Source organism: Cuculus canorus, chromosome 2, assembly GCF_017976375.1.
Source record: "Cuculus canorus isolate bCucCan1 chromosome 2, bCucCan1.pri, whole genome shotgun sequence".
Classification (NCBI taxonomy): domain Eukaryota; kingdom Metazoa; phylum Chordata; class Aves; order Cuculiformes; family Cuculidae; genus Cuculus; species Cuculus canorus.
In genome coordinates this window covers 76,345,465-76,370,562 of record NC_071402.1, presented here as the reverse complement: position 1 = coordinate 76,370,562, position 25,098 = coordinate 76,345,465, and the positions used below count along the sequence as shown (strand labels likewise).

Sequence of the window (25,098 nt, the reverse complement as noted above, 5' to 3'; positions counted from 1 at the left end):
CTTCCTGAACCGCAGCAATGTTTGAAGCACCTCTTGGTTTTGCTTTTTCCTGAGAGAACCTAACAGGTGGCTTAAGGGATTCTTCCTCTGCCTCAAAGGCAGGCCATGTGGTACAAATTATCATGCCTCCTCACAGCAGAAACAAAACACCTCTGGAGAGAAATAGGATTGATTTCTTCAGTAAGCTGGTAACACCTTGGGTTTCTTTTGTCCCAGGCAAAGTGACAGAAAACTGTGACTAGAAGGGACACTAACAGTTACTCAAGTTTGACTCAAAACCAAACAAGATGAAACATTGGAAAAGAGGAGAACGTTAGTGGGAACAGCGAAAATAATAGGCAAGTGCTCTTCATTGAAATGGTTTTGCCACTGTTTATAGACCAGGTATGTTCTTGGGCTGTTGAACTCACACTGCTACAGGATGCCAAGGCCCTTTGCCAAGCAAAGGTGTTGTCTTCTCTGTATCTTGGACTAGAGTCTTCTGGCCTCTAAATCCTGATGTAGCAGTAATTCCCTGCAGAAACTTGGCTCTTTTTATGATAAATGACCACCGTGCCCTCAGTGAAGACATGTGTGTAGGGACTGTTGAGAAACAGAATCTTATGCCTCAACAGGTAAAGCAGTCATGGAGGAACACAGCTCAGGCAGTGATCTGTCGCCTGTCGTGGCTTCCAGGTATCTTTGAATTTAAGCTGTTGGTTAATTTAAACTTGTTGGTGTTAGCAAGTAAAAGCTGTTGTTTCAGTCCTGCTCTCTAAGAGGTCACGTCTTCACCTACTGTGTGCAGCACTGCCTGAGCATTTATCAACACCTGCCGCTAGCAGAGGTGCTCTGCTGCCTTCATAACACAGAAGGAAGCTGTTGGCAAGGCTATACAGTGAGAAGGGGTTAGACTAATTAGAGACCAATCTAATTAGCTTCCTGGGAGAGCAAGTATCTCTCTTAGACGGCTGGGAGTAGTTACATTGAAGGTTGCTGGACTTAGGTGTTTGGTGAGATGACTATGGGAGACATAACTGAATAATTTCCAGAGAGCTCCTGTCTCCAGTTGTTGTGGAAACTTTTTAGTTTGGAATCTATTCCCTCTCTGCTGCAGTGAGAAGGAGGGGTTGGGCTCTGGCAGTTCTTAGAGGCAATTCACATGGTTCCAATGAAGGAAGAATTTTTTTGCACTTAATTTGTTTCTGTGTGTGTTTGTGTGTTGGCAGATAACATGGTATTGCAAGGCATGTATTGACAATGTATACAGATTGCATGCCCCAAGGAGCAAGAAACTGGTGCTGAAAACATATCTCGGGATATTAAAGACTCAACTGGTACATCTTTCCCAACAATACTTTGTCTTTACTACCTCTGCCTGGTGACAAGTGCTTCTGGGATAAACGGGTGATTCCAGAATACAGCGTCTGTGCAAGGTATATTTCAAACTACATTGTAAATTCTGAAAATATCTAACATGTTTGTTGCATTGATTTTCCTGCAACAAATATCTTAGACAATAACCTACAGTTATTGTCAGCATTTTTACTGTTTATTATTCTCTAGAGAGATGTTTACTGCTTTTTCTATCTACATTTATAAAGCAAAAATTCATCCAGCTTCTCAGAGAGTTTTAAGCTTTTAAAACTCCTAGGAAGGTGTTTAATCAGTCTTCTAGTTTCTGTTCCCTTAGGTTTCCTTCAATGTACATTATTCATGTTGCGTTTTTATTTAATTTCATTCAGTTCTTTCTTTTTCCTCTTACAGATGATTTCAAATTAGCAACCCCTGATACTTGTCTGAAATAATGATTTATTCAATGTATGTGAGAGAAAATATAGTAGCAGCATGATATGGGGACACTTATATGCATCTCTACATTTTCTTTTCATATTTTCAAGTAATAATTTTACTATGGGTGCTTAATTTGCATTTGATTATGTGGTCTAGAGAAGCTGACGCTGTCCTGCAATATCTAAAGAAACAGTGTGATGCAAAGAAATTAGAGGTGGTTGGTTTTGCTGGGTGGTATTACTGTATGTCACCGGATGATGACACACCTGGAATTAAAGGCTGGTGTATCTCTTTATGGTAGCTAGATACAAGGATGTAATTCAGGCAGGAACACATGCGTATTGTGTAACGTAAGTACTTGATCTAGCTTTATTTCTTCGAATCAGGCTGTCAGCTGATGGAGAGATATATTTTCAGAGGAGTAGGAACGCTATTGTGCAACGAAGATGGTGGTGAGGATATTTGTTCCTAGTTTTAGAATAGCTTATAGCAGCCATGCCTTTATTTCAGGTCTGAGAAGACATATATGTAGTCTTTTGATCACCTTCCCAATTTAGCACCCTTTTCCTGTTTACAACTGCTCTGAACACTGTGGAGCTAGAACTTCACCTGGGAGTAAACTGTTATGTTTCATCTAGCTACTCTGTAAAGATAGATTGTAGTTGTTTTAAAACCAGCTTTCCTTTTATGTTCTGCACAAGAAGCTGGGAGAGCTAAGCTGCTCTTTGCTAACATTCTAGGAATGTAAATTTTGGACTCCTTAAAAGGCATTGACATTCCCAGTCAATTCAAAAGAACTCAAGGTTATATGCACAGAAGGCATCTTTCAGGTCTTATTAATTCAGATATTCACTCTGTATCTTAAGATGCTCTTCTAGGAGCCGTGGTTAGAGTAGCTTGAATGTAAAGCTGGTATTTATAACCATAACCACATGTTGTTTGAGACATGAAACTTCTCACTGCAGAACAGAGTCTTGATTTACCTTAAAAGTTAATTGAACAAGCTTTTTTGTTACTTTAATGATTTCTAGGAGTAATCAAGGATTCTGATGACATATCCAGTCTCCTGAACCCTACATTTTTCATTTTTTTCTGAAAAAGATTACTTCATTCTCCTTCATCAAGTATGCTAATAACCTCAATCTTCTTTCATTTCTGCATGTTTATATTTGAATTCTGAACTGGAAGTCAAAACTCAGCCTCATAACAGTGCTTGAAGGTTGAAAAAATAAACAGAAAAATGGAGCTAGACATAGAACGACTAATGTAACCCAGGCAAAGAAGGAAAACTAGACATTTTTTTCCTTAGGTCTCTTTCTTTTGTAAAATTATGCCTGGTAAGCCAGGTAAAAAAGATTTATCAAAATCTCAATGCTGTTTTGGAGGATTGTTCTTGAGAGCCATCCTTTGCTGAGTGACTTTGTTTTTTATTGGTCCTAGGAACCTACAAACCGTGTAGGATATGCCAAATTGCATCTGCAGGTGTCTGTTAGAAGCTTTTAACTCAGTTGTAGTGTATTTGACATTGCCTTATATTTCACATGTAGGAAAGACTTTCATTATATCCTTCTTTTTGCACATTGTTGGACCTGCCTTTATATTCTAATAAATTTCCTAGACCCTTAGTGCATAGGTGGTTTTTCTTTATGTAATTTTACTTTTTGTTTTGTCCAAATGGAACTTGATTATTTGTGTCTAACCTGAATAATAAGTCAGAGTTGAATTATGAATAAGAACAGGAGTGGCAGCATGGAATATGGCTATATTAATATAACTACTACTGTGTGCCGTATTACAGGTTGTCTTGCTGGAGCAGAAGCTAAAGAAAAATTGTAAAGTTGATTATGAAGTTAAAAACTCTCCTGGACAAAGTCATGTTTTTTCACATTGCAGAAGAGAAGACATCAATCCTCAAGATAAGCCTTACCTCGAGGAAGGAAGAAAGGACATGATCAACTGGTTGAATAAATACGTTTAATAGAGAGTAAACAACTTAATTTGTAATACAATTATGTAATACACTTTTCAATAACACATTTTGATTTTTGGTAACATATTTTATAAAACTGGGCTTGAGAATTTGTTGAAGTAGAAATTAAAGAAATAAGCAATCAAAATATTTCAGATGTTTTTGTCAGTGCATTCTAGTTGATACTTTCGTATTATGTCCTTTTGAAGAAGTCTCAAATTTTACCTAGCAGTGTCATGTCTTAACATGCTGTGAAATATTCTCCAGTTCCTTGAGGTTTACCTTAATGCTTGAAATAAATTAGACTAATGGTATATTAATCTATTTGTGTATTATGGCCACTGCTCATCTAAGTTCTACACGAATCACAAGCCCAAACTTTAGGGACAAAAATACATGGTTTGGTGAAGCTCATTTAGAAAGACCAGGCTTTTTTTCACTTAACACCCTGGTGGGAGATGTGTATTTAACAGGTGAAATAAGTGGACATGTCTTGTTTAAAAATTTGTGGCTAAGGTTATTCAGTCGGGGTCCTACTGTCTCAAATTCCCTTTTGTTCCGTGAAGCTCTATAAATTATTTTCTGGTCAGTTTAGGAATTCAAAAGTATAACACAATCTGCAGACGAGGCATTTTAATATGTGATTTACAGTCTATGGTTGCTGCTTAGAGAAGAAACATTACATGTTTTTGCATAATGTATCTTGTTACGTAATTTTTTTCATTGATGATACAACAAAAATCTCCGTGTTGCATCAGCTTGAGATTGCATCTACCTCAGCACCCAGCCTCCATCGGTGCCCAGCAGAGGCTGCGTAGGGCATTTCCCCTCTCATTCTGCATCCTGGCAGCCAGCCGTTCAGGGGATTGCTGAGCTGGATGTGGCTCCTGGAGCGGTGCGTCAAAGAGCTGCTGACGGATCTAGCCTCTGTGGGTTCACTTTTTGAAACTACTTGTAGTGCTGACCCCTAGTGCAGCTTGTGCAGGAACTTCACAGTTTAATATGCCTCGTGGGGAGAATGGCTGGGTTTGGAACCGGCTTCCTAGTATCTTCACTGGGTGCTGGTACTTCTAAAGCAATAAGGAATAAAAAGAAAAGAACGTATTTTCCTTTCCACCTTCTCAGTGCTATCGATGAAGACTGCTATGTGATTTAATGAGAAGAAAATATAATTTAGGAGAGCCTTAATTTTACTAATGACATTCCCAAATTGAACTGATATACTGTCAGAGAAATATTCATTCTGGTGTGTCATTTAAACATAGTATGTAATAACCTCCTCTCTCTCAATGGGATTTTAATTTTTTGTTGTTTGGTTGGTTTTTTTCCCCCATCCATGTCTTCCTCCTTCACATGCTGCTAGTGGCCCTCCATCTTTCCCATGGGCAGGTATTCTGGCCTGCACCTGCTGATTAGCTGTTTATGTTCATATGATGCCATCTATATGTAATGTATTAATCCAGCTGTTACCTGGGTGATACAGCTCTCATAACATGTTTTTCTCCAGGAGAAGAATGTAGAGATCTGGAAGTTTATCATACCTTAATTACCCCAGCATGAAACCTGGATAACCCCAAACTAATGGAGTTCCATTAGCATTAGAAGGTTCACCAGCATCCAAGAGGATGATCAGGTCACACATTTACAGAACAGCAGTCATTCATAAATTCTGAAACGATATGTGTGCTGTAACACCAACACCATGACTAAGTAAAAGGAAAAAAACCCCTGAGATGCAGAATTTGTTTGAAGTGAAAGCAGAGCTACGAGTTACAACAAGTACAACCAAATCTCTATGATAAACTGTAAGTGACTGAGGAAGAGCTGGAAACGTCAGATCCAAAATAGATGTGTGTTTACAGTACAAAGTGCAACCAACTGCATGTACAGAGGTCATGAATGTGTTGAATTAAGTTTTGACTTCTAAGTAAAAAACCTGCACAAATTGCCTAGGAAGGAACATGGGAACAATAGGAAATCAAATAAAAAGCCCTTTAATTTCAAACATTTAATATTAATTTTAAATTAAAAGGACATAATCTTACGTATAATATTTTCGGAGCCCCAAGGGAACTAAGGAAGTGGAAATGTGGTTAATCAACTCCAGTGGAGAGAAAGTCCTGCAAGCATTGCTGTCATTTCTAGGAATGATTTAAACTACCAATTTTTCTTGCATTTATTTTAATATGGTTCTTTGCAGTTGCTATGGAGTATCTAAGCTTCCTGTGTGGTATAATTTGTTGTTTGTAATACACAAGTAGGAAAAGCCAAAAAACCCAAACCAAAAGAAGAGGGTTGGATTTTGAACATTATGACTTCACTCTGAAATTCTTTGGTATTTTTCATTCTTTTGGCCTTTTTCATTCTTTTGACTGTATTTTAGGCCTATGTAAATAAATAGCATTACCAAAGTTATTTGGAATATAGGAAAACAGCTTACACAGAAGGACTAAGTTGTAAGGCTGCTCACCTTCCCAAGGAACTGCATTGTAGACTAACTGCATTTAATGCTACCTTTTAGATGTGCGTCTAAAGAAGCAGTGAATTTTGATTGCGAATATGTTTGGGTAAAGCTCTTTGAAGAATAATCCTAATAATCCAAGAAAAATAAAATCAAAAGAATAGGAGGGATACAACGATCAGGCAGTCAGTTTAATCCAAAAGGAAAAAAAAGTGTATAAAATGTCCTGTGATATGATAGAAATGTATTGATACTTTAAGCATTTCTTATGATGATATGTACAATAATCTACAAAACTTACACTTTTACACGTTCTTTATTTTCATTTTGAAAGAGAAAGTATTTTCCCTACACTATATAAACTCTATCTTGTATAGGGCTTTGAAACCATGTCTCTACTTCACTAACTCACCCCAAAGATGATTTCAGATTTCTCTATTATTAACGGACAAATAATCTGAAGAAATAATAACGCAAATACAATGTTTAAAGGTGATAAAGGAATGCCTTTCAAAAAAAATTATATAAATGAATTGTTCAGCTAAGTCAACACGTTTCTTCAGCTGACAAGACCTCCGATGCTTAATGGCAATTTGTCTAACTTAAAAAGAAGGTTTAGTACTCCACTAGTGCAGTATTCCTCATGGTAGCACAGCCTGTGCACAGTAGCAATAATATTAACAGCATTAAAAAGAGAACTTTTAACTCTGTGACTCTGTGATACGCAAAGATAAAGCCAGTAACTTTCATAACTCTTATATAAGGAAACCTGATCCTTGCACTCACCACTTTCGTTTCATGACTTAGCACTTTCTTTGGGAATCACTTTCAGCGGCAGCCACCCACGCTGAGCCCTTGTGACTTGCCCCTACTATCTTGATCACTTGCTGTGCTCCAGGTATGGGTTTTATTTGTTGTTGTTTTTTTTTTTTTAAACTTTCATGGCTTTTCCTCCTGAGGAATGTGAAAAAAGTGCGTGTTGAGGTCTGACTCAGCACATTTAGGAGACTTTCATTTTATCTATGTACTTTTTTAAAGAGTGCATGCTCATTTAATTCCCATCAGGGTGCTATATTCTACCCTAATTGTTTGAGATGATGGTTCAGAAAACTTTTAGTTTGCTTCCTGAGGTGAGGAAGACCTCTCAGGAAGAGGACTTGGGAGAATCTGTTGAAAGCAAAAGGGCAGTAAAACAATATATTTTTATAGCTGTAGGTTCGAGTTTCTGAAAGTTGAAGTTATTGTTTCATCTTCAAATGCCTGAGTCCTTGCTGGCTGGGGTAGTGGAACACCAAGGCTGTGGGTTTGCAGATCTTCCTGTAAGAATAGCTTGGTTGGCTATAAGGGAGGAGGATTAATTTTTAAACAAATTTCAGTAGCATCTCAGAAGGATATTATTTGTGTATAGTGTTTATGATGGCAAATGAAGAAACACCAAAATGTTTTGATTATGCAACAGAGCTTACAAGTCTATATGGCTTATAAACCACACAAGCCAACACACTCCCTCACAGGGTTGTGCCTAGAGCTCTTTTCCCCAGCTGCTATGCCTGCATCTTGAAATACATCATATTTAATATGCTCCTTTACATTTTGTGAGATGATGTGAAATGTTTGCAATTAAAGCTTTAAGCATATACTGACTGCTAAGGGCATTGGTTTTGTGTTTCTGAAAGATATGTTTTTTAATATTCAATTGGTGGGTTTGTTATATTTTCAGATTTTTTGCCTAATCAAAAGGAAATTGTGAATGAAAAATTAGTTATCAATATACACGATTTATCTGTAGAGAGTTTAGGTAAAGCTTCATCTAAATTCTTTTCAGTTCTTTAATAATTTGGAGGTGTTCTGTGTGTATCTAGTTAATTTATTTTGGACATTTTGCAGCAATATCAAGTCTGTTTACCCAGCTGGTTAACCTGAGGTCAATGGCATAAAGTCATTTACTTGAGACCAAGAAGCTACATAAATCTGTGCTAGAGTCTGCTGGCATTTTTTGACCTTTGTGAATTGTTTATTTTAATTTAAGCAATAATCTGTAAAATATTAACCGTGCCCTACCATTACTTTCTTGATAAAACATTTGGCTCAAGTTCTGGAACTTTTCCTCATGTTCTGTTTTCTTTTTTCCTGTCTTGGATTTGGAATGCATTCCTTATTTAATATTAAATAAACATAATTTTATACTCTGGCTTTCCCTGCTCTCTTTTTCTTGACACCTTCCTTAAGTATCTGCCTTCAAAAGTCTCCAACATCTGAGGCTAAAACTGATTTAGAAAAAGGATTTTTTGACACTGAAAAGTCAGCTATGGGATATTTTAAGTCTCTGTAGGAAAATACTACATTTAATCTAATGTAATTCTATGTTTCTACATGGTAGCCGTGTTTTTGTTGTTTTTTTTTTTTTTTTTTCCCCTTCAAAATGTTTAGACCTGTATTAAGCCTTTACAGTCTATACTAAAGAAAATTATCGATTCCTGACAAGGACACACACACGGTGAAGAGTGAAGGAACAGGCTTCATCGCTATTTAAACAACTTGTGATGGTTACCTGACTGTTTGGTCATAACTTTATTTTTATTGTGTTGCTTCCTGCAGGGTATAGAAGTTGTAGTTACATATCAGGTCCCCACTGAAGTGTTCTTAACATAATTTGCTCTAACAAGATTATAATTAATAAAAAACAACCCAATGGGCTTATTGACTAATAATACTGTTGCATTTACATCTAACAGTAATCGGAATGTTCACGATATTACTATAAGGATTAAAAACTCATCAGTCTGTGATACTGCTGTATTTCACAGAATCACAAGGTTGGAAAGGACCCACTGGATCATAGAGTCCAACCATTCCTAACACTCCCTAAACCATGCCCCTCAGCACTTCATCCACCCGTTCCTTAAACACCTCCAGGGAAGGCGACTCGACCACCTCCCTGGGCAGCCTGTTCCAGTGCCCAGTGACTCTTTCTGTGAAGAATTTTTTTCTGATATCCAACCTGAATCTCCCCTGGCGGAGCTTCAGGCCATTCCCTCTTGTCCTGTCCCCTGTCACTTGGGAGAAGAGGCCAGCTCCCTCCTCTCCACAACCTCCTTTCAGGTAGTTGTAGAGAGTAATAAGGTCTCCCCTCAGCCTCCTCTTCTCCAGGCTAAACAACCCCAGCTCTCTCAGCCGCTCCTTGTAAGACTTGTTCTCCAGCCCCCTCACCAGCTTCGTTGCTCTTCTCTGGACACGCTCCAGAGCCTCAACATCCTTCTTGTGGTGAGGGGCCCAGAACTGAACACAGTATTCAAAGTGCGGTCTCACCAGTGCTGAGTACAGAGGGAGAATAACCTCCCTGGACCTGCTGGTGACCCCATTTCTGATACAAGCCAAGATGCCGTTGGCCTTCTTGGCCACCTGGGTACACTGCTGGCTCATGTTCAGTCGGCTGTCAACCAGCACCCCCAGGTCCTTCTCTTCCGTGCAGCTCTCCAGCCATTCTTCCCCCAGTCTGTAGCGCTGCATAGGTTTGTTGTGCCCCAAGTGCAGGACCCGGCATTTGGCCTTGTTAAACCTCATCCCATTGGTCTCGGCCCAGCAGTCCAGCCTGTTCAGATCCCTTTGCAGAGCCTCCCTACCCTCCAGCAGATCGACACTTCCTCCCAGCTTAGTGTCATCTGCAAACTTGCTGAGGGTGCACTCAATGCCTTCATCCAGGTCATTGATAAAGACATTGAACAGAGCTGGACCCAGTACTGAGCCCTGAGGAACTCCACTTGTGACTGGCCTCCAGCTGGAGTTAACTCCATTGACCACCACTCTCTGGGACCGGCCATCCAACCAGTTTTCAACCCAGGAATTTTTGGATCTTTTTCAGTATTTGGATCTTTTTCAGTACGGTATGCTGTGGTATTCACAGCTGATTACTTTTTATTCTTTAGTATCACAGATGGCTAATGAATCGAGGCCCTGCCCATGTGATATTGGAGACCGGTTTGACTATGGAGGCCGTGGGCAGGAAGTGCAAGTTGAGCACATCAAGGCGTATGTTTGTAAACCACCCTCCAGTACAGACAAAGCTGTGATTGTGATTCATGATATATTTGGATGGCAATTCCCAAACACCAGATACATTACTGATATGCTAACAACTAATGGGTATATGTAAGTAATACTACAGTTTTCAAAGTGACTTTTTAATATGAAAGTTTGTTGAATTATTTTATTTTTTATATAAACCATACAGGAATAATTTAATAAACTTAATTTACAGGTTTGATTAAAGATTTGCCTGTTAAAACAGTGTCAGAGGTCTAATATAGCTGAGTAGTGCCTCTATCCCAAGGCCACCTGCTCCCTCCCTCCCAACATAGCATTTGTGCAGCTTCACCATTACAGTAAAAATTCCTGCAAGTCATTCCATGAAAGTACCGTGTACCAAAGGTACCTTGTGCCAAAGAAAGAAACGTGTTTTCAAGTATAAGAAAAGCATATTGGGTATCGTCTTTGCTGCATTACTGGGCTAGCATTTCTTCTTGCCCAAATGTATGTACTGTGAAAACTGTAGGGTTTTTTAAAAAATTAGGTAGGAAGCTGCTAATAATGTTCAATTTTCGTTGACAATTTGTCACATTAATTAATGAATTTTAACAGGGTAAAATGTATCTGAAAGTTTTACTAAGCTTTCTTATTAGCTGTAGAAAAAAAGGTGAGGGTTTCTTGTCATAGATTACAGGGTTTCTTTGACACAGATTAAATTCCGTGTATTCAACAAAATGTATTTATTGTATAGTACACACAGGCTTCCATTTAATTCTTTCTCAGTATTACTTAAAGGGCATAAAATGTTTTCATTTTTCTTGCAGAGCCATCTGCCCAGATTTTTTTGTGGGACAAGAGGCTTGGAAACTTTCTAATGACTGGACAACTTTTGATGATTGGCTGAAAACTCGAGAAGCTGGCAAAATAGACAAGTACAACTGTTCTTCCTTGTCTGGCGAGTGGGCTTCCTTATTTAGTAGGAATTTTTCCTTCAGAAAAGAAGTAGAATTAGCTGCTGAGTTATTAGTGGGTCAAATGCACCTGGATGCCCAGAAACAGAATTTTCATGCAGTTCATTAGTCAAGCTTATGGTTATGTGGGGGGTGTTCTTTTGAGAAAAGTTTCCCTTATATCTTAAAAATGAATAATAGTATAATGTTGTGGGTTGACAGCACACATACAACTCTTTGCTTACTGTCCACAAGGGGGACAGGGGAGAGAACAGGAGGAACAAAAGCAAGAAAACTTGTGGGTTGAGATAAAGACAGCTTAATAAGTTAAGGAAAGAGAAAAAGCATGGGTGAAAAAAATACACGCACTCACTACCTCCTGTAGCAGACTGATGCCCAGGCAGCCTCTGAGCAGGAGCTAGCTTGGAAGCCGGGGAAATGGGGCTAGAGCCTTAATTCACTTTCTTTTACACTTCTCAGAGAAGTTGATGTCGTCCTGAAGTATCTAAGGGAACAATGTGGTGCGAAGAAGATTGGTGCTGTTGGGTTTTGCTGGGGTGGAGCAGCAGTACAACATCTGATGCTGAAAAATCCTCATTTAAAAACGGGGGTGTCCCTCTATGGTAAGTTTCAGAAGCCTGTCATGTCGTGAGCAGACATGACTGGAGCAGGAACTTATGCTGTGGGAGTATTATTGTAACAAAACATAAAACAACTTATGGAAAATGGTGATTTTATTATATAAAATATTCAAGCAATTTGATTTCATGTACTCATTTTCTTGCACTGTGATAATCATAACCAGCCACATGTATGTATTCAAATGCCATGCCAGGATTGCTTCCATGCAACGTAGCATAAAAAGGACACCAAGTGCCAAGGCCTCACTGTGGCTCAGGTTTTTCTTGGCTGGTGATGATGAAATGGTTTCTGGGCATATCTTTTATATTTTTTAGGAGCCAGCAGTTACTATGAGGTGGATCTTTGCCTCAGTGTCTTGCTTACGTCAGTCTGCATAAGCCTTAGGACAGGTCACTGCCCACTGCCTGGTTTTCATTGTTTGGAGAACCTTTTGGACACACGTCTGTACTCCATTCTCCTGTTAGGCCAACAAGAAAAGACATGGCACTAGTGATACACTACAATCTTTCTGCTATTTTGCTGTTAGAGTGCTAAATCTTTTGCCAATCAGTCTTCTGGGCTGGGGTCTGCATAGGCTGCAGACCTTTGAGTCATTACATGAACCACTTATTCTTCAATGTTACTGCTGACAGGGATCCCTCGTTACTAATATGAACTTTTTTTTTAACTCTATGTTTTAACCCTTGCACTCCTCCTTTCCAATTCTTACAGCATTTATGTGACCTTTAATACGTTTCTTATAAACCTCTGTATTCTGTATAACACAGAGCAATTTATAATCATTTGAGGTGAAAGGAAGTTAAAATATTTTCCCAGAAATTTTATGGGGACACTTTTGCTGCATGATTTGCTTATCAGCAAAACAATTCATCAATACTACCTGTCAATTTTTTTTTCTCTTATAATAAATCCAATAATAAAAAGAGTGTTCAGGGTGGTAGCTAGTTACATTTACTGATATTTAAATTTAAATATATTTGAATAGTTAAAATTACAATATAAATCTGTTAAGCATTTGTATCAGTATAAATATATATATACTGAATCCTAGCCACGTATCTAGAATGATATCTAGAATGATAAATATTCACAGTTATCTGAAAAATGGCTATACCAGGCTAGGGGCTAGCAGCTCTGAAGTGTCCATCTTTCACAGAACCCTGTCTCTGACAGTGGCCGGAAGCACATCCCCAAAGAAAAATGAAAATGGGGCAAATATATAATGATTTTTTTTGTCCCTGACATTTTTTGTGCAGAGCTGGTCTTTCTATCTTTAATGACATCCCAAAACACGGGAAGGTTTCATAACAAAAGGGACTTCTAAGCAAAATGTGTTTAATTTTATCACAAGATGATGAGGTCTAACTGATCATAAGGTCTTTTATTTTGACTGTATAGCTTTAGCAGTAATTTAACCACTTCAAGTAGCATGGCTTATTTTATATGCCCCTCACTTCCCTAGGAGTGATCAAGTTCATGGAAGACAGATGCAGTTTGCTTCACCCCACGTTTTTCATTTTTGCTGAAAAGGATGAGTACATAACCTTGGAGCAGGTGGGTTTCCTGTCAGTGATATTTCGTGTTTTTTATGTTATTCATGCTTGTTCTGTAATTCGGTATTTGATTAAGAGAAACTAGAAAATTACTTTTCTTCCTGTTTCACTAACTCTTACAGTAACTCTGCACAAATTTATGTTGTGTTTCCCCAAACCCAAAAGTTTTACAGTGACACCATAAAATGTTTCCATTTCTGCTGCAAAATGTGGATGGTTTAAAGAAGGGAGCTCGTAGGAGGAAAGGGACAAGAATCTGTAATGGCAGTCAAAGGAAGACTTCTGGCAAGTTTAAGATAGGATGCCCTCTTTAATCATTCTGATGGTACAAAAAATCAGCAGAAAATCCCCACCTGTACCAGTGGAATCATTAGTTGCAGGATAATGAAAGAATTCTGTGGCTATCCTTTCCCTTCCCCGGGTCCTCCAGAGCTACTTTTTTCTGCCACACTTGTCAACAACTCTTGGGGAGCATGGATGGAGAGTGACTGGAGAAAGATGATTATCTACCAAGGGAGCCAATGAGGAAGACATGCTTTCATCAAGTGGTGTTGTCTTTAATTTTTTTTTCCTGCCAAAAGCATCAGTAGCTTTGAACTGCTGATTTTATATCTGTGTCTCCACTCCCTCAATTTCAAATCTTGCCCCATATATTTTTTGTAAGGTCTATCAGCAGTAATTTGTACAGCTATCTCTACATGCTAATGTTCTCATGACACTGTGCAATAGGCATTTTTACCATTACAGGTACCATCACAGCAGCCCATATAGTTTTTTTTTGCAGTTTTATACAGTCACATGCTGTTATTTTACCGGAGAAAAAAGCCTAGTTAAATAGAGCATTGTAACAGAAGTGCATTTGGGTATGAAATTAGTGGAAGAGAAAATGATGGCAAGGAGACCCTATGTCTGTCTCCCAGAGAAGTAAAAACAGGACAACTTGAGGACTGTAAATAACATATTAACTCTGTACTCAGGCAACATAGATCACTCTGTGTTACAGGTCAGCCTACTGGAGCAGAAGCTAAAACAAAACTGTAAAGTTCATTATGAAGTTAAAATTTACCCTGGACAGACGCATGGGTTTGTACATCGTAAAAGAGAAGACATCAATCCTCAAGATAAACCTTATATTGAGGGAGCAAGAAAGGATATGATCAACTGGCTGAATAAATATCTTTAGCATGAATAAATACCTTTAGCAAAAATAAATGCCCCTGAAATAATGCAATTGTTGTAGGAAATCAGAAAATAATACAGACTATACTGATTAAAATGTTCTTAAAACCATGAAAATATTTTGTAAAACTCTTCTGCAATAGCACTACTTATTTGCATTTATTTTTTTAAGTAGATGCTTAGAAATGGCTTTTCAAATGCTGAAAACTATAAATGTAAAACAGATTGTTAAATTTGATCTTGCATATCTTAAGATTACTAGAATCTCATGTGGTATATGTTCTAGAATCTGAATGATTCACTTTTTTATTCTAATGTCAATATGATAAAATAAACATTGAAATTCTGCCTGTGCTTGAGAAATGAGTGCTTGCCCTCCTCCACTCCCTGGGGACATAGCACATCTGCCTGTGCAGAGATCTCATGGTTCACAGAGGTGCTTAAAAACCACAAGGTGAATTTCAAACCCGCACACACAAAAACCTGAATTTCACCACAAGGTGAAATTCAAACCTGAATTTCAAATCCGCTCATACTCCTGTTTCTGTTATAAAATTAATTTCATTCATAGAATCATAGAATAATTAGGGTTGGAAAGGACCTTAAAGATCATCCAGTTACCCCCCCCTCCTCCGCCATGGGCAGTGACATCCCACTAGATCAGGCTGCCTAAGGCCCCATCCAACCTGGCCTTGAACACCTCCAGGGATGGGGCATTCACAGCTTCCCTGGGCAACCTGTGCCAGTGCCTCACCACTCTCATGGTGAAGAAATTCTTCCTAATGTTCAGTCTAAATCTGCCCCTCTCCAGTTTATACCCATTGCCCCTCATCCTATCATTACAAGCCTTTGTGAACAGTCCCTCCCCAGCTTTCTTGTAGGTTCCTTTCAGGTACTGGAAGGTCGCTACTTCAGAATGTGGTTAAAATTAACTTTTGTGAAGACTGAACCAAATGGCTCTGAGAACTTCAGTCTTTATCATATGTTCTCCTTCCTGCTATTGGCCAGCACTTTCCTTTTGCCATTCTCTCATTTTTGATACATTTACAAATACTTTTATTACTAGTTCTGTGTCACTTGATAGCAGTATGCTATGCTGCTGCCTTAGCCTGTCTGTGGGCTGTGTCGTTCATTTACTTCTGTCCTCAGGTGCATGCTTGGGTTTCCCTGCTCTGTAAACTGCCTTTGATTCTGAAATGCTTGCAGGCATCTGCAGGTGCAATGGCCCTTTGCTACACTGTCTGCTCTTCCTTCACATTAGGATCTGACGTTCAACAATCTTTCTTTGACTAAGCACTAGTGTCCTCCACTCCTTTCTCCCTCGCGTTATCCTAACTAGAAGCCAGCACCAGCTGGGGTTCCTTTTTTTCAGGAAAGTACATTGCATCATTTCACAATCAGTTTGGTGGAAATAGTCTGTCATCTCTCATGCTCTCAGGCAGTTACCCTACCCCATGCCCCTTATTCAGAGATGAATCTAAACCATCCTAGATGACAACATTACCTCCTCATCTTCACAAATCCTTCCATTGACATCAGATTTCTCTCTGCTTTGATTTGATTAGGTATCAGGATCGGTAAGGCACAGTTCATGCCTAGTTATTAGGGGAACATCACTATATTTCTGCTTCTTCGCTCCCTTTCAGCACAATTCACACTAATCATGTCTTGCCTGCATCTGTGATGCTGAGGGAATAGATGCAGGTAAAATACTGTACTGAATACAGCCCCCTTTTCCCTCAATGAAATACTTCCAAGCTCAGGGAGCTGCTTCAGCTTTCACAGAATATTATTCTTCAAGGTGCAGACCCTCAGTTGTTTCCATTGCCCGACAATATTTTGATTTTTGCAGTCACTTCTGCTGATGATGAACAGCAGCTCCCTCGTGCCGTCACCTTCCCTCTGGCTTCTCCCCAGCCAAGGGAACATGACAGGCCAGCCCTAAGCGGTCTGTGATGGAGCTGCAGCCACATGTGTCTTTGAACTCCGCAGTGCCTCTGCTTTAGAGTCCCTCATGGGGCTGTTCCCACCTCAGGTTCCACTTCCTTAGTAGTTCTTCAGCCATCCCTCCCTCCTGAACCCCTTTTTTTTGCATCACTCCTTCTCCTTCTTTCTGGAATGCACCATGTATCTTCTGTGAGTAAACAAATCTCCCTGCACCACACTGAGCTGGTATTAAAGAAATGTCTCTTTCTTTCAAAAAGATTCATGTGGACCTCTGAGATAAAAGTGCAAAAGCTTCCCTTGCTCCTTGGCTTACTCCCTCAGTCAGCGATCAGTTCTGTTCTCTGGTTAGGACACTGCAGGTGGTGTTCTTGTCTCCTTGCTGTTTGGTTTCAGGAGAGATGAGTCTGTTCTTAGTGGCACTGCTACACGCGTGTGACCTAGCCAGCACAGGTCAAGCTTCTTCACATCTGCAGGGTGTTGTTGCCATGAGTCATGCAGATAAAAACAATGCTAAAAACAACGCCTCCATATCAGAGATGGGAAGCTCCTTGATACCCTCCCTGCTCCTGCCCTTGAGCTGTATCTGTGTGGCTGTCCAGAGACCTACAGATGGAGAGAAGGGCTGGACAGTGGCTTCTGTGGTCCCTGCCAATCCTGATGTGGTTCTGGACTCAGCATATAGAGGAGAAACAGTTTCACTTGACAGAATTTCAGACACCTCTGTTCACTGGTGCAGGCACGGCTGATGCGTGTGCCTGTGCAGCTCTGGGGTGATGGAAGGATAACGACTCACAAACCTCCTTGGAAGAAAGCAACATGAATATGTGCCTGAGGTAGATAGATAGTCTATAAAGTGTGAATTCAGTTCCCAGCTATGCTTTCATGCCCAGTTTATCAGAGCTGCTATGAGAACAGACAGAGGTGATGAAATTGAAGTCCCTTCAACAATCGTCTCACATGGATTTTAAATAAAAGAACCTTGGTTTCTCAAAGGTAATATCTTGGCTGGCAAACCATACCGCCTTGTTTTTTTTTGTGTGAATGAACAGATGTCTCAGGGAACTGGGCTTAACTTTGCCAAGTTTCTATTGAGATGGGAAGACTGTGAAACTGAGGAGCATTTTGTCAGAATGTATTGTCCTCAGAGAATTCAGAGTGGCTTGCTGTAAGACAGGTATTGCATTTCATTATGTATTTGTTTTTGTAGAAATATGGAATCTAAGATGGAAAACTCAGAATTTTGCCAGTATTAACATTTACTTTACCAAGAAACACATGCGTACATTCTCAAAACTCATATTTGAGAATATCCTTTGTGTCTAGAGAGCACTGACATATAGGCGTATATGTTAGACATTACAAACTTCAGTTTGTAATAATCAGTTCTACTGAACCTAACAGCCTTAGTATAAGGTAAATCAGCTGCAGAAAAACCCAGATATACTAGGCTTTTGCTCCCCTGGGCATTGTGCTCTCTTGTAACTTCCTTCCAATAACTTTAGAGCCCTTTGATCAATTCCAAATAAATTTGACAAAACAGTGAAGTCCTTGGCGCTATTTAGTTCTTCCACATCTGGTGGGCACAGAGGAGACACACTCACTGAACTGAGCAAAATAGTGTTGTGTGGATTCACCAGTTCTTTGTATTATTTGGGCTGTTGCCTGGCTGGTCAGCAAGAAAGTCTGAACTGCTTGTGTAAGGGTTGTCAGAGGATACAGGAGGGAAGTGGACTATGGAAATGTTGGAGGCAGCTGAGATGCAGGGGAGCAGGAGGGCAGAGGGAATGGGTTGAAGGTAACCCCGGTGATATGGGGAACTGAGACCCTATTGGGGGCAATCACACAGTAAGTGGAATCATAGCAACATAGAATCGCCAGATTGGAAAAGACCTTTTGGATCACAGAGTCCAACCATTCCTGTCAACCACTAACCCATGTCCCTGAGAACATCATCTACCCGTCTTTTAAATACCTCTAGGGATGGTGACTCAGCCACCTCCCTGGGCAGCCTCTGCCAGTGCCCTATGACCCTTTCCGTGAAAATTTTTTTTCTGATCAAAATGGAAGGGGAAATCTAGAAGAGCTCTTATCTTCCAGGTCCTGATTTCTGCTCAGTATTTCATCTTAATATTTTTTCTCAGCTTTTTTGATTCCTAAACTCCAAACAGGAATGAGTGTTCAGTGTGCAGGCTACAGTCAGCAAGGACAAGGAAAAGCATTCCCCCACCAGACACAAACATGAGTGTAGCAGTGACAATATTCCTATAAAATAATGTGTGCTCAGTCAATATAAAAAAAAGTCTAATATCTTCTGACCTGTAGGCAGGATGGCATCTCTGCTTTATGCTAGATTATAAAAGACTGTGTACTTGCTTTACAAATATGTCCCTCTGCACAGTGTCAGCTGTACCATTATGAGGAGCAGTTCACCTTCCTCAGCTGCGCTGAGGTTAGTCAGCTGCAACCTCTGCTGCTGAGGAACTCTTCTGCTAGGTCTTGGGGGGGGTTAATTTTGCCTTCTTTGGCAGAGTGCCTAGGGAGGGAGCTGAATGATAGCTGTGATGGATTAGTGAGGCTTCAGGGCTAGAGGACTGACTAGAAGTTGAACTTGATGGAAACTGGGAAATTGATGGAAAATGTGGTAGAGGTGACTACGCCCATAGATTCAGCTCCAGCCCACCTGAGGGCCTTGTTGTATCTCATTTTGCCCACATCCACAGCCATACTAATCCTGTTATTTAGGCTGTAATCAAACAGGACTTTGTTCTGTTACCTAACTACATTTCAATGTCTTTGGCTGCAGACAGTGAGAGGTAGCTTATCCTCTAGAAAGGCATAGCGAGGGGACCATTTTTCAGGGAAGCAGGTTTGTCACAGGGACACAAAACTATCTAGTTTCCTTTCATCTAAGGTAAGAAAAAAATAAAAGTAGACAAAGATCGCTTTGTTGCAGAGCTCCCGTGGGAAGAGTGATGGGAGTTTGGTGCCTGCCTCTTCTCTATGCCTTTGGAAACTCTCCTCAGAACATTTTACTTATTTGCCTGTTTCTCACCTTTGGCCCTGAAGTATATTAAAGTCCAGCAAATAACAGAGTGCTTAATTTCGGAAAGCGAAGAGTGGAATGGGCTAATAAAGCTCCAAAACAAAGTTCCCCTTTCAGACCGTGGAGCAGATGGTGGCACCTGTGGCAATACATTTCCTTCCCTTCCCACCACTGCTGTATTAAGAACTAGTGAGGAAATTTTGCATCTGAGCTCGTAGTTTGCCGTGAACTTCAGCAAAGCTATGATAATGTTATTTGTTAAGGGGATTGGAAAATATTCCGATTGCACTATTAAACTGTTCTTTAGTTTTTCTTCCAGGTGCTGAGCTTACAGATTGTTGAGGATTTCTTTAAGGTTCTTTCTAGAATCCTTAGAAAATTAACAAAGCTGCCAAGATACTCCAGATGGGTGGGTAAGGACAAGTAAAAACCAGATGTCCTTCAGTAACAACAAGGTGAGACAAAACATTATTACATCCTCTGAGTCCTTTGTGGAAAAAACTGAGTGTAATTTTCAGGCACTTGTGTTTGCTAGGGAAAAACGTGGGGGAAAGGGGTAGCTTGCATTGTCGTATATATTTGTGAATATACACGGCAGGAGACTTGAATGATCTTTAAGGTCCCTTCCAACCCAAATCATTCTATGATTCTATGATTCTATATCACAAATTTATTTTCAGATGTGATAACAAGAGAAATATAATAAAGAGTGGAAGATAAAAAAAATAAAATAATGGAAATCTCTTTGCTAATGCAACCATAAAATCACATCATAAAAATCACTCGAAGCTGGAGAAATTAAAGTAACAGTGCCCAGCAGCAATGTTATTTCTTGCTGCTCATTTCCAGCCCACGCTCTGCTGATGTCCTTTGCTGTGTAACACCAAGGCAGAGAGCAACATCGTTGTATTTGGCTTTCTCAGGACTGTTGCAAGCAGCCATGAACTTGTTCCACCTGCAGCCTGAGCCAGGCTAAAGCTGCATAGTCTTGTCAGCAGGGCACTTTGCTTAAACAATCATAGCAGGTTATGTCAAATCAAAGTAATTACTCACAGCCAAAGGACTTCCAAGTGGGACTGGGCTTAGACTACTGTGGCTAGAGTGCGCATAACACTGTCTGGTTTTGCCTTTGCAAAATACTGCTAAGGGCCAGCCTTAATTATCTCCCTGTATAACTCCCCACTATTGCACTATTTTCTCTTTTTGCAGACTAGATGTCTGCAAGCAGCTATCTACTGCAGGTGACTACAGGCAGAGCAGCAGACACCACAGGGTAGGAAGAAATGGCACAGCTTTAAAGTCTTTCTGATAGGGTAGAGAAGAAAGAAGCGGAAGCGATGAAACTGGCAAAGAACGAAGAATTACCAGGCGGGTGGAAGAAGGAGCAAATGGTTGGCTGCAAAAGAGAAAGGGGCACTGAAGAGAGCACAGTGTGGTGCTGGTTGCTGAAAATCAGAGATTTGTGGGAAGATTAGAGGATTCAAGGATGTCAGAGAGAAGTGAAAGAAACATCGTGAACAAGAGGAAAAGTGACCTGTCATTGACCTTTGCAGGCCACCTTCACTAGCCCACGTACATCTCACCTGTGCAGGTTGTTTTTGCTTGCCAAGGACCTGTTGAATAAGTCTTGCCTGTCTATGAGGGTAGAGGGGTGAAAAAACAAAGGGGCAAGTGAAAAGTGTGGGAAGCAGATGGTAAGGCAGGACAGGCAGAAGTGAGGTGTCCGGGTGGGGAATGACACTGGTAGTGGTAGTGATTCCTGAAAGTCTTGGGTATCCCAAGCCACTCCTCCATCTCCCTGACTTAATGGGCCAAGAATCAGCTCTAGCTGAACACTAGATAACGTTAGCAGAGCTACATTGCTTGGAGAGGAGCAAAAAGCCAGCAGTACCACACGGCGGTACAACCTCTGTGTCGACAGAGGTAAAGGGAGATCTGCTTCAAAGGAGAGACAGTGGGTCAGGACTGGAAAGGCAAGGCAGGGGACACTTCTATTTCCAGCTGCCACAGAGATTTGAGGAGATAAACACTCCTTGCTGTCACTAAGCCTTTCTCCATCACACTGCAAACAATGGCACTGTAAGAGACAGCTGGCCTTGTGTTGCTTCATGGCTGTTGCTGGGTGATTTGTAGATCTTATGCCAAAGTGCAAAGTTAAACTCCCAGGAATTGCTGAACCCAGGATACTTGCCTACAGCAAGTAGGCAGTGAAGTTAGTGAGATGATGGAAGTTAATCCCCAGTAAAGCAATAGCAGCTTTGGGAAACATGGACATCTGGGATTTTTCTGGGATCTTCCCCATCCTTTTCCCTTGCTGAGCCCTAATGTCACTGCATCCCCAAATATACTTACTTTGCTGGGCTGATGCCAAGTGCTACATACGAAGGGGGTGGAAGAGGAGCATGTCAGGATATTTCAGCAGAAAGACAAGGAGCTGGAAAGCAATTCAAGTAACAAGGAAATAAAATAGGATTGAATAAAGTGTAACAAGTTTTAAATAGTAATTCTATCTTTCCCCCAGGCGAGCTGCGGAATGGTGGGTCTGAAGGAAGGAAAAGAGCTGGAAGAGAAATGAAAAGAAAGATGTCTGCAGTATTTCATGCTATACCAGTCAGAGGGAAGCAGAGAGGGCTCAGCAAAGACCCCTGCAGGCTGATAAAATGGAAAGGGGACCATCACAAGTCTTGTAGTTTTCCAGCTGGCTCAGAATGCTGATGTTTGATATTCCCAGGATATCTTTGATAGCATCTGTCTGATGTACTAATGACAAGATACTCCATTCACCACTCAAGAGAGGGATTAGGGTTTAAATTGCCATTCCAGCTTGTCACTCACCAAAGAATTAAAATCTTCTTTGAATATGGAATGTACTGAACTCGCGGGAAAGCCTAAGACTAAGGAAATGAAACTTTAAACATGAGATCATTGAAAGAAAGTTATGCATTAGCTGGAGAGTTTTCAGCTTTCCAAGCTGCGTCTGAGAGCCACTGGGCAACATTAAACAGAGGCTCCTAAGTCATGCTTCAGCCAGATTATCACAAATACTCTAACCATTTCCTCCTCTGAGAGGAATAGTGCAGTATAGGGACCCCAAGAAATGGACAGTTTTTAAATGCTTTATATTGCCAATACGGAAGAGGCTTTGATCTGTGTTTTTCCTAATGGAGGAAAATAACTACTTATTATCCTGGTTTTATCTCTCACGGCTGGCCATGTTCACCAGTCTGGGTAAGTGGCTGTGGAGAAAAGCACTTTGAATTTCATCCGAGCAAAAGTCTAGTGCTGATAATGATGACTTAACAGATGTGAAGACCAGCTTTCTGTAGTGCAAGCCTGTGATCTCTGCTATCTCAGTTGTGCTGTGAGGTTTTTCAGCAGAACAGAGCTGGTATTGAACTAAATGTGCACAATGCTGAAGAGCAGCAGTGTTACTCGGAGTACTCTGGGTTCCTCCACAAATTACTCACATTCGTGGTTTTAGAATGACTGTGAACAAAACCCAACATTTAAAAATGTCTCTAGAATTGTCTAAGAAATAAAATCTTTTAAAAAGTGAACTGTGGATTCCAGTTCTTCTAATTTTGTTTTGGTTATGGGTTGGGTTTTGTTTGATTTTAATTTTTTTTTTATTATGGGTTTTTTGGGTATGGATGTGTGTTTTTATCCTAGATCTAGTTTCTCTTCATACTACACATAATTTTTTTGGAGTAATTCTAAATGAAATTTGAGCCAGAGTGTGCTGCATATTGAATTAACTCTGTTGTAATTGGTGAAATTACTATGGATTTATTGAGGTACAAAAGAATGAGATGTGACTCAAGATGTGACATAAGGCCAAAAACTCATTTTTGCATCGGTTGAGTAATACAGTTTGGTTTTGTTTGTTGGTATGTCCACTTCTACTGGCTAAGCCTACTTAAGAGTTTTCCAAGCCTGTTCAGCCCATCCTTTCACAGCTTTCTGTTTGCATTGCCATATGTCAGAAATAACAACATGTTAGTCTTCACATGACATCTTTGGTGTTCAGACCTTAAACTATGAGCACAGTTCTGGAGTTCAGAACAACAAGAGCCTGATCTGAGAAGTGCAGAGTATGGTTTGTTGTCTTGACCTTAGGGTGCACCATGACTTGCTGGCAGCTTTGATGCTTAGGCTTAAGCTATCCATTTCAAGGAGCCAAAACTGCAGACTTATTTGAACAGATAATCTTAATAGCTGAGCTTCCTGTTAAAGAAAAAGCATTGCAGAAGAATTTTCCGTTGCATAATAATATGAACAACACAAAAACCTGGATGCTTCAGGACAAGATAGGATGTATGCGTTTACCCTGGATGTATCTTTCTTGCCTGTTCCTGTGATTAGAAACTGAGAATTAGAAGAAAAAAGCCTCTCCACAAAGGTTGGAAATGTTTTACAATGTATGCAAGGTTCTTGAGAACTGTTGGAGCCACTAGCTATGACGTTGTATAAAGGTGAGGTAGATCAGGGGGCATCTGGAGGATCAGTTCCTTTCATCTCTGGAACAATTTCTTCTAATATCTCAGCACAAGCAGCTCTCTCTGAATTTCTGATGAGGGAGAACTTTGTACCTCCCACGAGTGAAGTCTCTTTTTTTCATGTAGTCACAGAGGCTGATGACACCTCCTTTTTGGAAGATTTTAAAATGCATCTGAACTCCCATAGGGATGGAGTACAGCTGAGAATCTTATAGCTTATGTCATGCTTGCAGATCATCACGTAGAGGGCAGTTCCTTGGATGGGCTGCTCAAACTGATAAATCTTCAGGGACCACAGCAGCAGACAGCTCTTACAGCTCCTACAGGGCAAGATAACATGAAGGTAAACCTAAGCTAGCAGGGATCAGGGGTTGCCTCAAGACTACCAAGACTTCTGCCTCCTTTTACAGTGGAGGCAGAAGAATTGTGATAACAAGAAAGTTGAAGCTGAAATACCCATCCCTCCATACATGCACATCCAATAGTGTCTCATCATGTCAAGGAGTTTTTCCTGCCTGTTTTGTTTTGGCCTGTATATTTGCATCTCTCCCCTGTTCTGTTTTGGCCCAGGTCATCAGTCACCCATGTATCTAGGTATTTACTCAGTATCATCTCATACCAGAGACTGATCTTTGAACCACCATGACAAGGACCTTGGCAGATCCCCAGTTCAGGAAAATGAAGACCTGAACAGTGTATTTGGTTTGCATGGCAAGGTTTTGGTAGTGGAGAGTCTAGAGAAGTTGCTTCTGTGAGAGGCTGCCAGAAGCTTTCCCCCAATGCCAGCCCTGGTTCCTGACAGGAACATGGGTTCCTGACAGGAACTGTGGACCCATGGAGAGAGAAGCCCACACTGCCGCAGGGGAAGAGTGTGAGGAGTCCCCCCCCCATGAAGAGGAAGGAGAAGCAGAGACAATGTGTGATGAACCAACTGCAACCCCTCTTCCCCATCACCCTGCATTGCTGCAGTGGAAGAGGTAGTAAACTTAGTAGTAAACTTGGGAGGAAACTTAAGCCCGGGAATAAAGGAGAGGTAGGGGGAAGGTGTTTTAAGGTCTG

At 40.4% G+C, this 25,098-nt stretch overlaps 2 protein-coding genes and 1 long non-coding RNA gene across 5 annotated transcripts; all 3 read left to right on the top strand.

Annotated features, from left to right (window-relative positions):
• The first annotated feature begins 625 nt into the window (after window positions 1–625).
• Window positions 626–4,790, top strand: LOC104067557 (carboxymethylenebutenolidase homolog). Its single transcript, XM_009570311.2, is given in 6 exon segments — window positions 626–675; window positions 1,930–2,001; window positions 2,003–2,070; window positions 2,805–2,860; window positions 2,862–2,897; window positions 3,572–4,790. Coding segments are annotated over 6 exon segments (462 nt in total). The 3' UTR covers window positions 3,752–4,790.
• A 2,158-nt stretch (window positions 4,791–6,948) lies between these two features.
• LOC104067546 (carboxymethylenebutenolidase homolog) lies at window positions 6,949–14,901 on the top strand. 3 transcript variants are annotated; one of them, XM_054060396.1, is made up of 6 exons: window positions 6,949–7,101; window positions 10,130–10,352; window positions 11,054–11,161; window positions 11,660–11,802; window positions 13,284–13,375; window positions 14,378–14,901. In XM_054060396.1, exons 2-6 carry the CDS (start codon window positions 10,138–10,140, stop codon window positions 14,555–14,557), a joined length of 738 nt encoding a protein of 245 aa, XP_053916371.1. In that variant the 5' UTR covers window positions 6,949–7,101; window positions 10,130–10,137; the 3' UTR covers window positions 14,558–14,901. The 3 variants fall into 3 exon arrangements, with proteins under 3 accessions (XP_053916371.1, XP_009568595.1, XP_053916372.1); XM_009570300.2 differs by having other exon boundaries at window positions 6,952–7,101; window positions 10,138–10,352; XM_054060397.1 differs by having other exon boundaries at window positions 6,952–7,101; window positions 10,138–10,352; window positions 14,361–14,417.
• A 255-nt stretch (window positions 14,902–15,156) lies between these two features.
• LOC128851519 (uncharacterized) lies at window positions 15,157–23,051 on the top strand. The gene is made up of 3 exons (XR_008448887.1): window positions 15,157–19,998; window positions 20,753–21,134; window positions 22,065–23,051. It is a non-coding gene; the product is annotated as an uncharacterized LOC128851519 (long non-coding RNA).
• Window positions 23,052–25,098: the final 2,047 nt, after the last annotated feature.